A 15,577-nucleotide genomic window follows, 5' to 3' on the forward strand; every position below is an offset into this window, starting at 1 on the left:
TTTTATTTTCTACAAAATTAGTATCAATAATTTTTTCACAAAATTTTACTCGAAACGAGATATTTACAAAAAACCAAAGCTAGTCGCGCAAAAAACTTGTTTTTTTTCAAAAATATACGCACCTTTACGACTTTCTACCTCGGTACCTATTAGAGATTGAAGAAAATTGTTTACGCAAAAGTTGTAAGTAATTTTATGTTCTACTTTAATTCTTTAGCTAATTTAGCCGAAATTTGCATTGGGAATGAGATATTTTGGAAAAACTAGATTTTGGACCGATTTCGGCCGGTTTTTTTCAAAATGGCGGCGCGAGCACAGGTGTGCCAAGGTCGGAAACTCAGATTTTACATCAGGGGACCAGTTTATAAAACATATAAAAAAATTGGGACTGCCGGAATAATTACGATCGCGAATCGGTAATTGCCCTGGAGTATTAGTAATGAAACGAACTCTTCACAAACACTTTATTGAAATATAAGAGAATACCAATCCTTAGAAAAAAAACTCCTTTTATTTTACCATAATTTATTAGATATTCCATTGTTACAACTAACATGACTGTATAATTAGAAATTAATGTAAAAGCCCAGTAGGGCGTAAATAAATAAAACTAGGAAAACGATTCTAGTGAAGGGGCACTCTATAACATTCTGTGCCGCTGGTTGTGACAACCGGACAGACAGCCGCGTCGCCAAGTGTCGTGAAAAAAAGGATTAATAGTAAAAAAGTCTACTTGGGCTAGAAATGATACATAATAACATAACGACAATACTTTAGTGTCATCTTTTTTCTCAAGTGCCTACACATTTACGCATTTAATAATGTATTCTTTTGTATTGGTTATTATTTATATTTATTATTTATTTAAAAAACCTTTACTCACTTGAGGAAGAAGTTAAAATATAAAAAACAGAAAATTTCACTAATAGATTTCAAAGTTATCGTTTGATTAAATAAAAAAATACGTAAAAGAAATGACCGGAGCGACAGGCCGGGTGACACACAACCTTACAGGCCGGAACTTTGGCGGCGTCTGAGTCATTACGTAGTAACTCCTTACCAACGCGCACACAAATATAATACGCACAATCCAGAGTTTTAGAGTACTGGCGGTCGACTTTCGTGTATCTGGCCAGAAATTGAATTTTCGCGAGTGTTTTTATTTTAATTAATTCTTATGAATACATTAATAAAATCTCTAATCTTTTGTGAGGGAGTCGTCGGGAAGTTACTAATTCATCGTCTAGAAAAATAAAATCTTGTACTTGCCGCTTATCTTACAACATTTTACATTTAATAAAATGTACTTATCGTTTTACATAATATATTTAATTGTAAGGTCCTGTTTTTATTAATCTTAAATATAAATAACTTGCATCCCTTCGAATCCCTCTAGAAACATTTAAGATTATAGTAATAAGCTCATCAGAAATAATTAAAATGTGAGCGTCGGGGCAAATCCCCGTTATCAGGGTATTGTGTCGCCTCAACATTTGTAGGGCATGAAGTATGTATAGGCTGGATTAAAAATTTAAAGGATTAAAATCTTTAGAAACATTTAAAAATGTAAAACTTACTAGTAGACTCCTCAATGCTCCGACTTCTTCCACCATTCACTACTGTATACCACAATATTACTGTTAAAAATGTAAAACTTACTAGTAGACTCCTCAATGCTCCGACTTCTTCCACCATTCACTACTGTATACCACAATATTACTGTTAAAAATGTAAAACTTACTAGTAGACTCCTCAATGCTCCGACTTCTTCCACCATTCACTACTGTATACCACAATATAACTGTTAAAAATGTAAAACTTACTAGTAGACTCCTCAATGCTCCGACTTCTTCCACCATTCACTACTGTATACCACAATATTACTGTTAAAAATGTTAAACTTACTAGTAGACTCCTCAATGCTCCAACTTCTTCCACCATTCACTACTGTATACCACAATATTACTGTTAAAAATGTAAAACTTACTAGTAGACTCCTCAATGCTCCGACTTCTTCCACCATTCACTACTGTATACCACAATATTACTGTTAAAAATGTAAAACTTACTAGTAGACTCCTCAATGCTCCGACTTCTTCCACCATTCACTACTGTATACCACAATATTACTGTTAAAAATGTAAAACTTACTAGTAGACTCCTCAATGCTCTGACTTCTTCCACCATTCACTACTGTATACCACAATATTACTGTTAAAAATGTAAAACTTACTAGTAGACTCCTCAATGCTCCGACTTCTTCCACCATTCACTACTGTATACCACAATATTACTGTTAAAAATGTAAAACTTACTAGTAGACTCCTCAATGCTCCGACTTCTTCCACCATTCACTACTGTATACCACAATATTACTGTTAAAAACGACATTAAATCGACTTCAATTTGTCGCCATATCTTATTCCAGCGCGGAGATATTGCGTTAAGTATTACTCTGGCGTAACCGACTTCTCTTAACACTCATGACACCAATAATAACAAACTTTGGACTTTTAACTACTTTTCGAGTTTTACGAGCGCAAACATATGCAGGCTGAATTTTATGTATATTTTCTTCCTTAGTTATAACTCAAGTCGAAAACAATTCTATCTGGTCCCCTCAAATTAAAATACACTCTGATTTCATTGAATATAATCAGTATACGTTTTTAAAGTATGGGTTAAAAGTTCATCAAAATTAAAAGTTTTTTTTTTAAGTTCTGAGAAGGTTCTATTCAAGTTCTGTTATTATAACATTATTGACAATTTGTTTCACAACACTGAAATAGTAACAGAACTTAAAGATTAACTTCGAAATTAGATGAATGGATAACATTTTATGAAACAACCCGTCCTTGCATTGCATGCATAAATAAATAAATATGACCCCGAATCGGTATTATTACTGTAGACCATACAGAATAACTTTCTCATTTTATTCGTTGCGCTCTCCATATATTCCGCAATTGAAACACGCTTCAATAACTTCTGAGTACGTAACTACGTCCCTTGAGAAATTGTTTGGCCACATCGAGGCTTATCGATGGTGCTCATCTTCCTGTTTGATCCAGTCATATGAAAAGAAGCTTCGTATGACCATTGGTCAATACTGTGTATTAGATGGGTTAGAGGTCTTGGACCCGGAGAAATATGAATAATGGTCTTGTATTTTATAACTCCCGATAAGTACTAGCTATATTATATTAAAGATAAATGATTTCCAGAAAGTTTTGATAGCTTTTTAAATATTTGTCTTGGGCCGCAAGTTTCTTGTGGACAAAATAATAGAAAAGGGAACGGAATGGAACTATAAGAGGATGTCGCCAGAATATTGAAAAGCCCTACATTGTATTTCGTGCCCTCTATGTTCCTTCTCTCTGAAACACAAAACTCCACGGTGAATTGCACGTATCACGCAATTGAACTCGCAACCTGTGGTCGGTAGAGCGGTACAGAAGGATAATAAAAATATATCCAAACACCCTCTTATTTAGTGGTCTATCAATCGATTATTTTGGGTTTTGTGGGAAAATCCCAAATGGAAGGGACTATATAATATTCTCAAGCTAAATCCGGAAATTGAACTGAACTTATTTTAGTACCATCGGATTCTCCCATGTTGTTTTCATTTTTAAGTTTTACTTTATCACAAAATGAAAAAATAAAAGTTGATTGAGCATAGCCTCTATTAGAATATACACATGTTTAAATTCTGAAGAATGTTGTCAGTGTCCCTACATTGAGCGCACTGCTCAGATAAAGTACCTCGGCCTCACCATTGATCCATACCTCAAATGGAATCTTCACACTCAAATTATTGCAAACAAAATAAGAAAAACCATGCACTTCTTCAAAACGATACGAAACTTCCTCAACTCACAACACTTGAAAATGGTTTATTTTGCACTCTGTCAATCTATTATTGAGTATGGTATCATAGCGTGGGGAGGTGAAACTTCATCTGCACTAGACCCAATCATAAAGGCACATAAAACTATTATAAAAATAATTCTTAGACTTCCTCTAATTACTGACTCGAACTTAATCTTTCATATTATGAATGTGTTTGATGTTTGGCAGACATACGCAAAAACAATACTCACCCACCTATACACAAATAAACATACATACTACGAAAAAGGATTTAATACTCGCAGTACTCGAAGCAATAACAAAGACTTAATTCAAATTCCTGTAACGCACACTACGTTTGAACAACGAAACTTTCGATATCTTGCGACAAGACTTTACAACATTCTTCCTGATAAAATAAAAACATGTCATTCACAAAAAAATTTCAAAGATAGCGTAAAAATTTGGATCAAAAGTAATGATAGGGCCTTTACCGGCGCACTCATCCAAATTCGCAGCTATTGATTCAACCTAATTATTGTATGTATTTTCATATAATTGTAGGTATATTATTAGGACTATAAACGAACTTGGTAAATATTGAATTGATATTTATGCTACCTAACTATTGAGTGTTCGTATTGTTATATAATTGTAGGTACGTTATAGTACTATAAATAAAACTTGGTAGATAGCTGCCTCAACACAGGCTAAGACTAGTGATGCGGGCTATGATAAACCTTAACACATAACTACATTAACATTTCTATTATTTACATTTATTTTACCTACTGTTTATATATTACTTTCCGTTGATAAAATTATACTCATCTAAGTTATAAACCAATGTATATAAAACAGTCTTTCATGTATTTCTATAGTTATAGTTTGAAAAATTTATCACAATAAAGATATTATTATTATTATGGTAATTTTATATTATGGAAACAAAAAGTAAATTGGTTACAGTGATGAAACAATTAACAGATATTAAATATTTCATGGTGGGTACCACACTGCCGATATATCTTCGATTCGACCCTATATAAAGCGTTAACGAGACGTTATGTGATATTATTCATTTGCCGTGTTTGAAAACGAAAATTTGCGAGGGACAAGTCAATTGAGAAGTAGGTACACGTTGTATACGCAGTTCTCGTCACGCGAGATACCTCTCTTCGCGGTTTAGAGGCAGAGCGTTCGACATTCGTTATGCAGGACCCGGTTTCGAATCCCATATTTTTATAACTTTTAATTTTTTTTTATCACATTCTACTTATAAATATGTTAATAAACAGAAAAAAAGAGAGAATGAAATGAAAAGAGAGAGAGAAGAATACTAAAAGTTTCACTTCCGTCGTGCGTAGGCTTGCCACACACTGTATTTTTTTCTAATTAGGTACGAATTAATAGGTAACGTACTTATCAGAGTCCTTAAAAAATCAATTTGAAGCACGGTATTTAGACATACCACACGAATGCACGGTTTTACGTGAATAATACAATGACTCTTATATCATTAACTTAACTATACCATACAAAACATTGATTAAAGTGCTGAATGTACAGATTTAAACGACTGCAACAATCGAAAATAAAATTATTACGATTTCTCTTATGTATTAAAATTTTAAAAAACCTACTGAAAAAACAAAAAATACTTTATGGCATGAACACAATTAGCATTATTTAATGTGTCAATGATGTATGAGTATTTATGATGCTTAATTACTTATTATGAAAACGTATAGATAATAGAATCATTCCGCTGTGCTGAAGGATAAGATTTGAATTTTTAATGTATCTGCACCTGTTTATTTATTTAGTTTACAGTGTTTAATTTGTGGATTGTTTATTTATTTGGTTTATTCGGAACTCTTAAAAGGCATTTTCACTACCCATCTCTAAAGTTTGTATAGTTATGATAAAATTAATTAAAAAAAAAAAAAAAAATTTTACCGATCCGCCGTCCCTACAATGGATTTTAATTTCGATTATTTGTCTTATTATTGTTTTCATCTCACTTTAAACCGATCAAATTTCAGTCGATTTCAATTCGAGTTGAAAACAAAATAGTTACCTATTAAATTATTATTTTCTTCCTTTAAAATAATGTACCTACGACGTTTTCTTTCTTTTAGTGTAAAATATAATGTTTACAATCCCCATTGTAACACTTCCCAATACCTTTGCCAACCCCAAGTGGTTCGCAACGTTTAGTGATTTAGCAGGAGTGTCCGAGTTCATCGGGTGAGGTGTGTCCAGTATGCGCCTGTCCACCAACGGCGTGGTGTGCCAGATCGGGAGATGTTGGTTTGGAGAGACCCTTTGACCTCTCCAATTGGTCTTTCATTGACCCATTGTACGGATTGTACTGCAGCGCGAGGTATAGATCATACGTCCGTCACTTCTGGACCCACTGATCCCTAGATTCCTACCCATCCCTCATACCTTTTTACTTCCCAAAACTTCCTTTTCTTAAAAAGACCCTAAACACAGCATCTCCACGACCTGGTAACGGGCCAAATCGTAACTGAATCTCTCCGAGATCTGAGCCGAGACGTCCACTTTGCTACGCAGAGCAAGATTGCAGTCACAATCAAGCGATTAAAAACGAATAAAGCGCCGGGAAGACATCAAATACATAACATTTTAGTCAAACATCTCCCTCAAAAAGTCATAATTTACACTACAAATGTCTGTCTCATAACCGGGCACTTCCCCCAGATGTGGGAATCGGCGTCCGTGCTGCCCTTTGCAAATATAAACATAACCCTGCGCTCCTAGATCTAGAGAAGGCATTCGATACCGTTTGGATAGACGGGTTCGTGCACAAGATGCACCGCACCAACACGCTCATATACCTAATGAAACTGGTACAGGAATACCTAAAAAATGGTTCCTTTAGAGTTTCATCATGAATGTGCTATAATCGAAAAGCGCGAACACAGAAAGAGAAAACACAAGACCTCTAAGTATATAATAGCCAGGTAACATTTTAAACACGTATATGAGGTAAAAATTGTGAGGCGCAATGACGCCGTTCTATTTGTATAACGAAAATTAACTTTCAATTCAGTAAATGATTCACCACTTCATGGAAAATAAAAATCTATAAAATAAATACTACGAAAAGCCCTCTTAATTTTACGTAAATGTGAATTCGGCATAAATACGGACACGTATGATATACTTGTGGATCACAATGGTATTAGTGCCAACAAAGCTTAATGTGTGCGTTTGGAAAGGAGTGAACGCTTTAGCGTAAGAGAAGGCGTGCAGTAGCATTGGTTAACAACATCACCAACATAAGTACCCATAGTAAAAATGCTTGACAGCATATCTCCTTATACTCTATTATCTTTGGATTATGTCATGAAAAGATTTTATGTAGAATTTCTAGATCATTAATAATATTGGATAATAATAATTTATATTCTATCACGAGCTGTGTAGCGTAGAATCATATTAACGCCATTTAAAATAATAAATACTGTACGGAACGTGTCGCCTGCACAAGAGAAAACTGTAAAAATATAAGCACCGGCACACAATTACCTTTGTCCTGTGTAATGATTCAAATAAAGCACTTGAGGTATTTCATTTGAACCATTACAGAGTTATTTAAAATATCATAAAAATGCAGGGAATATCGACCATTGTAATATGTTTGCCTCAATGAATGCGTCTTTAGAAAGACGATATATTCGAAATTTGTAATTTGCTTTTGAAAAGAACGCCTTTATAAAGGCGGTTGTTTTTATTGCGGATAAAACTCCTTGTATTCGTCCAAGGTCAGTCAGTAACGGCTCTGCGGGGCGCTGGCTGGTTCAGTAAGCAATGGCAGATCCTCTCTCCGAGGCTGGCTGTTGGGAAGGCTCAGTGAAGCCCGAGGCAGAGGCGCCGCGACGTCGGGGCGTCGTTGGCTTGTCGGTGAGCAGCGAGCTCAGCAGCAGGCAGTTGCAGTAGACAGCGGAAGTGGAGCGGGGGGGGGGAACCGGGTTGAAATCAAACACAGCGTGTTGCTCTCAGGTAGCGAAGCGGGTCAGGCAGAGCGGACAGCGGTAGATGTTGCTCGGTCCAGGGCTTATGGCGGAATGGGCAGGGACCGGTTTTTGCGGCGCCTTTATAAGATTCTATAGGACCGCGCCTCCGACCATTGATTGTATTATGAAATTCCCGTAACGAGCTTGCTTTTTTCTTGCTATGAAGCTCGCCACGTTTGTAGGATAAAATCTGTTTATCTCAGAAATATAGGAATATTTTATAATATTAGACCTTATCTGCCTCTGTCGCCCTGCCAAAACCACATCGTCGCAATATTGTTTATTTAGTTATAATAAGACATATTCTACAAGATAAGTGGTCAAATCTCTGTAACATTTTCAGAGTTTCGCTGATTACATAATTATCTTACGTGTAACATATTTTATTTCTATTCGAGCTTATTTAATTAACATATAAGTATCTTTGTATATAATTATTTAGTTAACATTGTTTCCTATTATTACAGGAAGGGCTTGCAAATTTGTATTTTTTTACAAATCTCTTGGATACACGTGGGCCGTTCAAGCAGGTTTTGTGCTTAGCCAATCAGCGGCTGCCTAGCCAGAGTAAGATGGTTGCTTGAGTTGAAGCGAGACAACTGCCTTTTAGGTCCGAGCGATAAAATTTACCGTTAAACGGCAGGGCAGGTTTTTAAACATGAGTTACCTATATGTAAGGCAGGTTTATCAACATTAGTTTTATGGAAGGTTTTACATAGTTTTCGACAGTGGTAAATATGATGGCATTTTGTTGTGTTTTTTATAATTGATGTACATTTTATATTGATGATGCTGATGACGTTCGATACAAATACTAATGGTTTAACATTTTAAAATACCACGGTCACGATTGTACACCAAAAACGCAAAAATTTAAGCCTTACATTTTTATGGTACAACCAGTTTCATTTTCTTACATTTTTATTTTCACTTCGAATTATATTTAACACTCCAACTAACAACCCGAGCACAACACAAATTAAAAAAAAAACAATAAGATCAAGATGCTACAGTTGACGATGTAAAACCCTTATAACATTTTGTCGTTTTTTATTTCCAGATATAAGTAACCCCATACAGGGCAGTCGCCTGAGACTGAGGCGATCGGATATCAGAAATATAGAACGCGCCAAGAGCAGAACCCTGCGCATGACGGTGACCATTGTAATGGTGTTCGTATGTTGCTGGATGCCATACATCGTCATGACGTTGTGGTAAGTGTACCAATTTACTATTGCGTAAGTTTCTTTCTATCACCTTAGTTTTATTTTACTTTACATATCTTAAACATAATTTGACAATGTGGGACTCACTGGGTGCTTTAGCCGTGCTAAGGCCCTCATTCTAAGATTTGAAAATATTTAATAAACCGATAATATGATATAAAGCAAAATAAAATACAATAATAAAGGCAGTAATCGAAAAAAAAAGGTTGTATATGATGAAGCGAATTTGCAATTGCGGTATGCGCTAAACGCGGTAAACGCTAAAGATGTTTTCATCATACAAAAGAGATGCATAAGAAAAATTACAAACTCTGATCGTTTAGATTCATGTAGACCTATGTTTAAAAATCTGAAAATTCTGACAGTCACAGACATATATATATTGGAGTTATGCATGTTAGTGCGATCATCTACAGACAAGTTCCCACTAAAAAACTCAACACATAAATACGCTACAAGGCTCACAGAAAACTTACTAATACCAAAAGCAAACAAAACAATATTCCAAAAAGGACCATACTACATGGCCATTAAAGTATATAACAACCTTCCACATAACATTAAACAAATACAAGATACACACAAATTCAAAACGTTACTAAACACTTTCCTTGTTAATAAATGTCACTACACGTTGAGTGAATACCTCACGTAAATGAAACACCTATTTTTATTGGTATATATATTTGTATTTTTTTATTTTTTCATTGGTATATTGTTATTATTTTATCTGTATAAACATTGTAATTAAATAAATGTGGTTAGCTGGAAGAAATGGGGTCTACCCATAAGCTATACCTTTTGTAATTTTAATTTTACAATAAATAATTTTTGATTTGATTGATTTGATATGGGTATCACCGCCCCGGGAACCATTCGTTGGATAACCACACTTCCGCCATAGGTCAACCCAAGCGGTTCGCTACGTTTGTTGACTTTGGTGACCGGGTTCAAGGGGTGGTTGCCCATTGCGGTGGTGGGTCAAACTCTCCAGCAGGACTATCTCGACCCGTCGCCTTGCACCGCAGTGGAAAGGATGGATTTAAACGTCCGTCACTCCTGGACACCCTGACCCTAGATTCCTATCCATCCCACATACCTTTTTCCTTCCCAGATCTTTCTCTCCTACCTTTCCTTAAAAAAACCCTCCATACAGCTTCCCCAAAGATGACGTAGGCCCCGAGGAAAATTATTTGTCTCCCTTATTATGCCTCTTCTTAGAAGTGTATATTGTAATGGTATTGTGTAATACGTATATACTCGAATGTCTTATTATTTTAGGTTAAAAAATATTACATACATTAGAAAACAATAAATAGATGCGTTATATTTAATTACCAGCAAAATTCTTCCATCCATTATATTACACCACAAAAATACGATTTTTGATTAAAAAAAAACACTACAATGATTATTCACTTGTTCGTAGTGATTACAACAATAATGCCAATGATTGCCGATCGGTAATAAAACAACAAAATGATGGTACACAATTATTTTTATTGTCAATAATAATAGTTCAAACGATAATATGCGAAATACCGGGAATTTTTTTTTTATTCGAAAAATCTGATTTCACTAGTTAATTTCCGTAGCTGTTTCTGTAGATATTTTATGTGCTCACAATATCATGTGTTTACTTATCACTAACGCCTATTATGTAGAGGTGTAAACTTGTCTATAAATCTTCTTTCGTTTTGTCAGCCTAATATTCTCATCTACTATTCATAATCTAATAATATTTATAGTAGATTTGGCAGTTTGTTGATTCATATTGAACTAAGATATCGGTTAAGATTTCGAGATATATATATAGAGAAAACGACAGTTAAAGTGGGAGTGGACAAGTACTAAATCATTGTATTATTTACCCTACATTAATTCCTTGACTAGATTACTTTTATTGTTTTTCCAGTGTCGCTTTTAATCAGGATGTAATGAGGATCAGTATCTGTAAATTAATTGGAGATAGTGAAAGTCCTTTTTGCAAAGAGAAGGTTATAGAGTATTATAATGCTTTCGTACATTTTCCTTCACAGCATCTCAGGTGCCAGCCATAGTCTTGAGGAACAATGCGAAACTGAATATTACCGTTTTGCACGGATCGTCTTTTCGAACTAATTGAACTCAGAATTTAATCTTACCTTAAATATTGTAAAGAAATATATTTTATCAATTTTAATAGTAAACCATATTAATTGTTAAGGTTAAAAAACCCCCACATTTTCGGGGTAGAAAGGAACGGGGAAAAACGTTGAGAATTTTGATGCATGTAATGTATTTCCTACGCATTGCTTTAAAAAAATGAAAATTCACGTAGGGATTGGATGTATCGTGGCACGTGTGTGATAAGAAATGAGTGACGTGTGTGATCAAGCTATGTAATAATAAGTTCAGCAAAATTGCTTTAATTTTTTTTTCTATTAAATTATTATTTATTATTTTGTAACCCGTAAAAGATACATAGTCAAAGAAATACAAAAAATAATAAATTTTTTACATAAAAATTAGAGTCAACAGAAAAAAAATCTTCATTAAAAACTAAATAAATAATACTCCCCCCAATGCACAACAAGCGTACGTTTTTATGGGGGTATATTCAAATAAAAAATAGATTCATAATTATGAAAATGAAATGTTACAATATATTATGCACTTGAATTATTACTTTGTTATCAATCATGTTTATATTTTGCATCAATAATTAATTAAAACCGCATTCATTACAATTCAACTCCATTTCGTCAAAATGTAAAGTTAATAATAGTATGGACTTATCGTTGTAGTCGACAAAATAAATAAATTTAAAAGGATCATTAAAATACTAAACATAATCTTGGTGTTTCACTCAGTCCTCAGAAGTTTTAAGTACGTAATTAAAATACTACACATAATCCAGATGTTTCACTCCATACTCTAGAGTTTTAAGTTCACAATTAAAATACTACACATAATCCAGGTTTTTCACTCCATACTCTGGAGTTTTAAGTACACAATTAAAATACTACAAATAATCTAGGTGTTTCACTCCATACTCTGGAGTTTTAAGAACAGAATTAAAATACTACACATAATCCAGGTGTTTCACTCCATACTCCGGAGTTTTAAGTACACAATTAAAATACTACACATAATCCAGGTGTTTCACTCTGTACTCTGGAGTTTAAAGTACACATTTTTGAAAAATTTTATTCTTTGAAGGTGGTCAAATAGAAATAAAAAAAATTGATTAAACAATCTTGAACGAAATAGTGGAAATATATAAATGTTTTGGTAATATTTTAAAGGGAACTTTATGGAATGGCGCACTGTGAATTTTTCTAAAACTTAGCGGTTTTACCAAATCTATTTTTCTTTATTACATTTCGAATACTATTAGAAGGAGATTACCTGAATAACGTACTCTTTTAATCGCCATGAAGTATTCGGGATCTTAGGATCACAGGGGCCCAACTATAAAAACTGTTGTTTTGAGTTAAACTTGGTTTCGGTAATGCCATAATCATATTTTTAGTGACACGAAGCTCTATCTCATACATACAGCCGTTTAAGAGATACAGTTGGGCATATGCGTATTCCAATACAGTTGGGCATATGCGTATTCCAATATTTATTTACTTTTATCTCAAAACTATAGATAGGCCTCTGCAATCCTAAATCCCATATTTATTTTAAAACTTGAAGGAAATACGAGTTTATCGAGGTTATCGTTAAGTTTAGAAATAAAACTTTATCGCGGAATGGACTTTTATTGATGCAAAATAACGAACCTTATATATAAAATATTACCTTAGTCAAAAATTATGTTTAACACGGACGGTTTGCTAGTAACTTGTTAATGCAATTTCTATTTTTGTTCTTTATTCTTTGCAATGCGAGAACATTTATTAACGGAATCGCAATACGAAGAACATATCAAGTTCTTGTTCGCAGTATCTTGGAATTTAGCTCCATTATTTGGGCCTCTTCTGAATAAAACCGTATGCTAGAAATTCAACTTTGAAATTTTTTAAGGTTTTTTTATAATTTAACTATCTTTAATAAATGTTTATTATTGGTTAAAATTACTGTAAATGTACATTTAATATATTGAAACGCTGCGTTGGTGATACTATCACTTTGGTTTAAAGTTCAATATGCCGCCAAATACATGTTGAAAATATGTTCAGTAAAATTCACATCAAGACAACTACACATTTAGGTACCTATATTACGTCTACATTATATATTATGTTCCAAGTAGTAAAAGGTAATGATTCATCTCGGATACTTTAATCAACGAAATACGCAATAACAACTGTAGTAAAATTGGTCTACCGATGTTAAACCATGGACTCCAAAGAGATCATCTCAGCGCCCTGGCCTCAGCATCCCTGGCCAGAGTTACATCCACGCGCCTAGACGCCGCGACATCCTCGCCGGTCGGCCTACATCCCCGGTTCAACCGCCGACAGGTCCATCGTATCTTCGGCTACCTTGTTCAGCACTGGAGCACCCAGAAAACCCATGGTTTTCACCAGCTACCGCCTAGACCACTTCACATCCCGAAGTCATCTCCTATGCTGCATTCTGACTCAATAAAAACACTGTGACCTTCAACATGCATCTTTAATTGTGTTTCCTCACCAGATCACCAAATATATATGGGAAGTTCTTGAAAAATCCATTTGGAGAGCTCTAAAAGTTCAAGAACTTTCCAGAGTAGATGAAGCGCGACCGGCTGCCCAGCAAGCTACCAACACCCCCGACCCGAAGATGACACTGAGAATACCACGCAGCCAGCTCTTCGCCTTATCTAGCTGCGTTAAACACCAGTGACACTATCAGCATCAACGATGGACCCGTACAAGCCCAGCGATGAGAGATAGAAGAGAGAAGGAACTCAACACCCCAGACAGGGTTAATCTTCAACCTTCAGTCACCAAGGCTACTTGTAGCTATTGTTGTTAGATGCTCCATTTGAATTTATATTTTACTCACTTGTAATTAATAATCTGTTTTAAAATAAATACTTTAACTTCGTCGACTCATCATTTTAATAAGTTGATAAAAGTAAACACCCAAGAAAGTTAACTGGCGCGAGGATAAATACGGCGCGTATCGGCTGAGAGTTCGCAAAATATTCGCACATTTATCCGAACCCTAGCCCTCTTTTCTTTTTAAATATTAATCTACACTAAATCTACATTACCAACGATACAATAATTTTTTTAAAATATTAATTTTTACTATAAATTTTTTTTAAATACATATAATTTTTGTGATTTTATCAACTACCATACTTATTACTACCATACGGGCTCATGCCCGTATTATGGTAGTCTTACATGAATTATGTAATAACTAACAAAATAAAATTTTTAGAACAAATAATAAAACATTAGGGATACAGACATGTTACGGTAAAACAAAAATAAAAAAATACTTACCGTTATCGAAACCTTATTAAAAATAAAAATAATGTTCAAACAGATGGATAAAAAGGTATTTTAAAGAAAATAGAAATAAAAATCAAACTATTAAAAGTAAGGTTAAAATAAAATGCACCTAAAATCATGGCAATTATTTAATATAAATTTTAAACACAGGTTAATCATACTCCTAGTTATCTGCTAGTCTACCTGCTTAAAAAAAAATAACTTGTCACTGTCATTGATGTCGCTATTCCAAATTCCTGTAATGTTCAAAAATCTGTTTCTGAAAAAAAAAAAATTAACAGACTTAGGAAATGAGGTTAAAAGACTTTGGCGTTCTCAGACTAAAAAAATATTACCATTTGTTATTTCGGCTACTGGCATTATACCTAGCTCTATCATTCAACGTGTTGTTCTTGTATTACTTTGTATTTATTATGCTTATATAATGCAATTGCATAATGTGGATTGACTGGATGATCATTAGTGAAATTTATAGGCTCTCTCTCAAAGGTGGAAAGGTGCCAGATCTTTGGAAAAAGGCAATCGTCCACCCAATCCCAAAAAAGGGGGACCGTTCCGACCCTTCTAACTACCGCCCCATAGCCATCACTTCCATACTCTCGAAGGTATTAGAAATGGTGGTTAACAACAAATTTCTCACATATCTCGAGAATAACAATATTCTAAGCGATCGGCAATATGGATTTCGTCGAAACCGATCGTTTGGCGATCTACTCGGATATGTGACGCATATTTGGGGGCGGTACATGGAACATTTTGGTGAAACTCAAACCGTTGGGTTGGATATCTCCAAAGCTTTTGACAGAGTCTGGCACCGGGCGCTTATCGGGAAGTTACCATCGTATGGGATCCACCCAACCCTGCATAGTTGGATTGCAGACTTTCTGAGGGAGAGAACAATTCAAACCATGGTTGACAGCTCTTTTTCCTCACCGCACCAAATCAATGCGGGGGTGCCACAAGGATCTGTGCTGTCTCCGACGCTGTTTTTATTGCTCATCAACGATCTCGTTGA

General features: G+C 34.6%; 1 protein-coding gene across 1 annotated transcript in view; it reads left to right on the forward strand.

The window, feature by feature from the left end:
- LOC149425799 (adipokinetic hormone/corazonin-related peptide receptor variant I-like) overlaps nucleotides 1-15,577 on the forward strand; it is a 375,276-nt gene that overhangs the window by 319,780 nt on the left and 39,919 nt on the right. The window contains exon 4 of the mRNA XM_089643523.1: nucleotides 8,959-9,112. Coding sequence (XP_089499649.1) covers nucleotides 8,959-9,112 — 154 coding nt within the window. The remainder of the gene's footprint in view (nucleotides 1-8,958; nucleotides 9,113-15,577) is intronic.

The sequence above is a fragment of the Hesperophylax consimilis genome, chromosome 2 (genome assembly GCF_061612785.1).
Source record: "Hesperophylax consimilis isolate HC1 chromosome 2, BYU_Hcon_1.0, whole genome shotgun sequence".
NCBI lineage: Eukaryota > Metazoa > Arthropoda > Insecta > Trichoptera > Limnephilidae > Hesperophylax > Hesperophylax consimilis.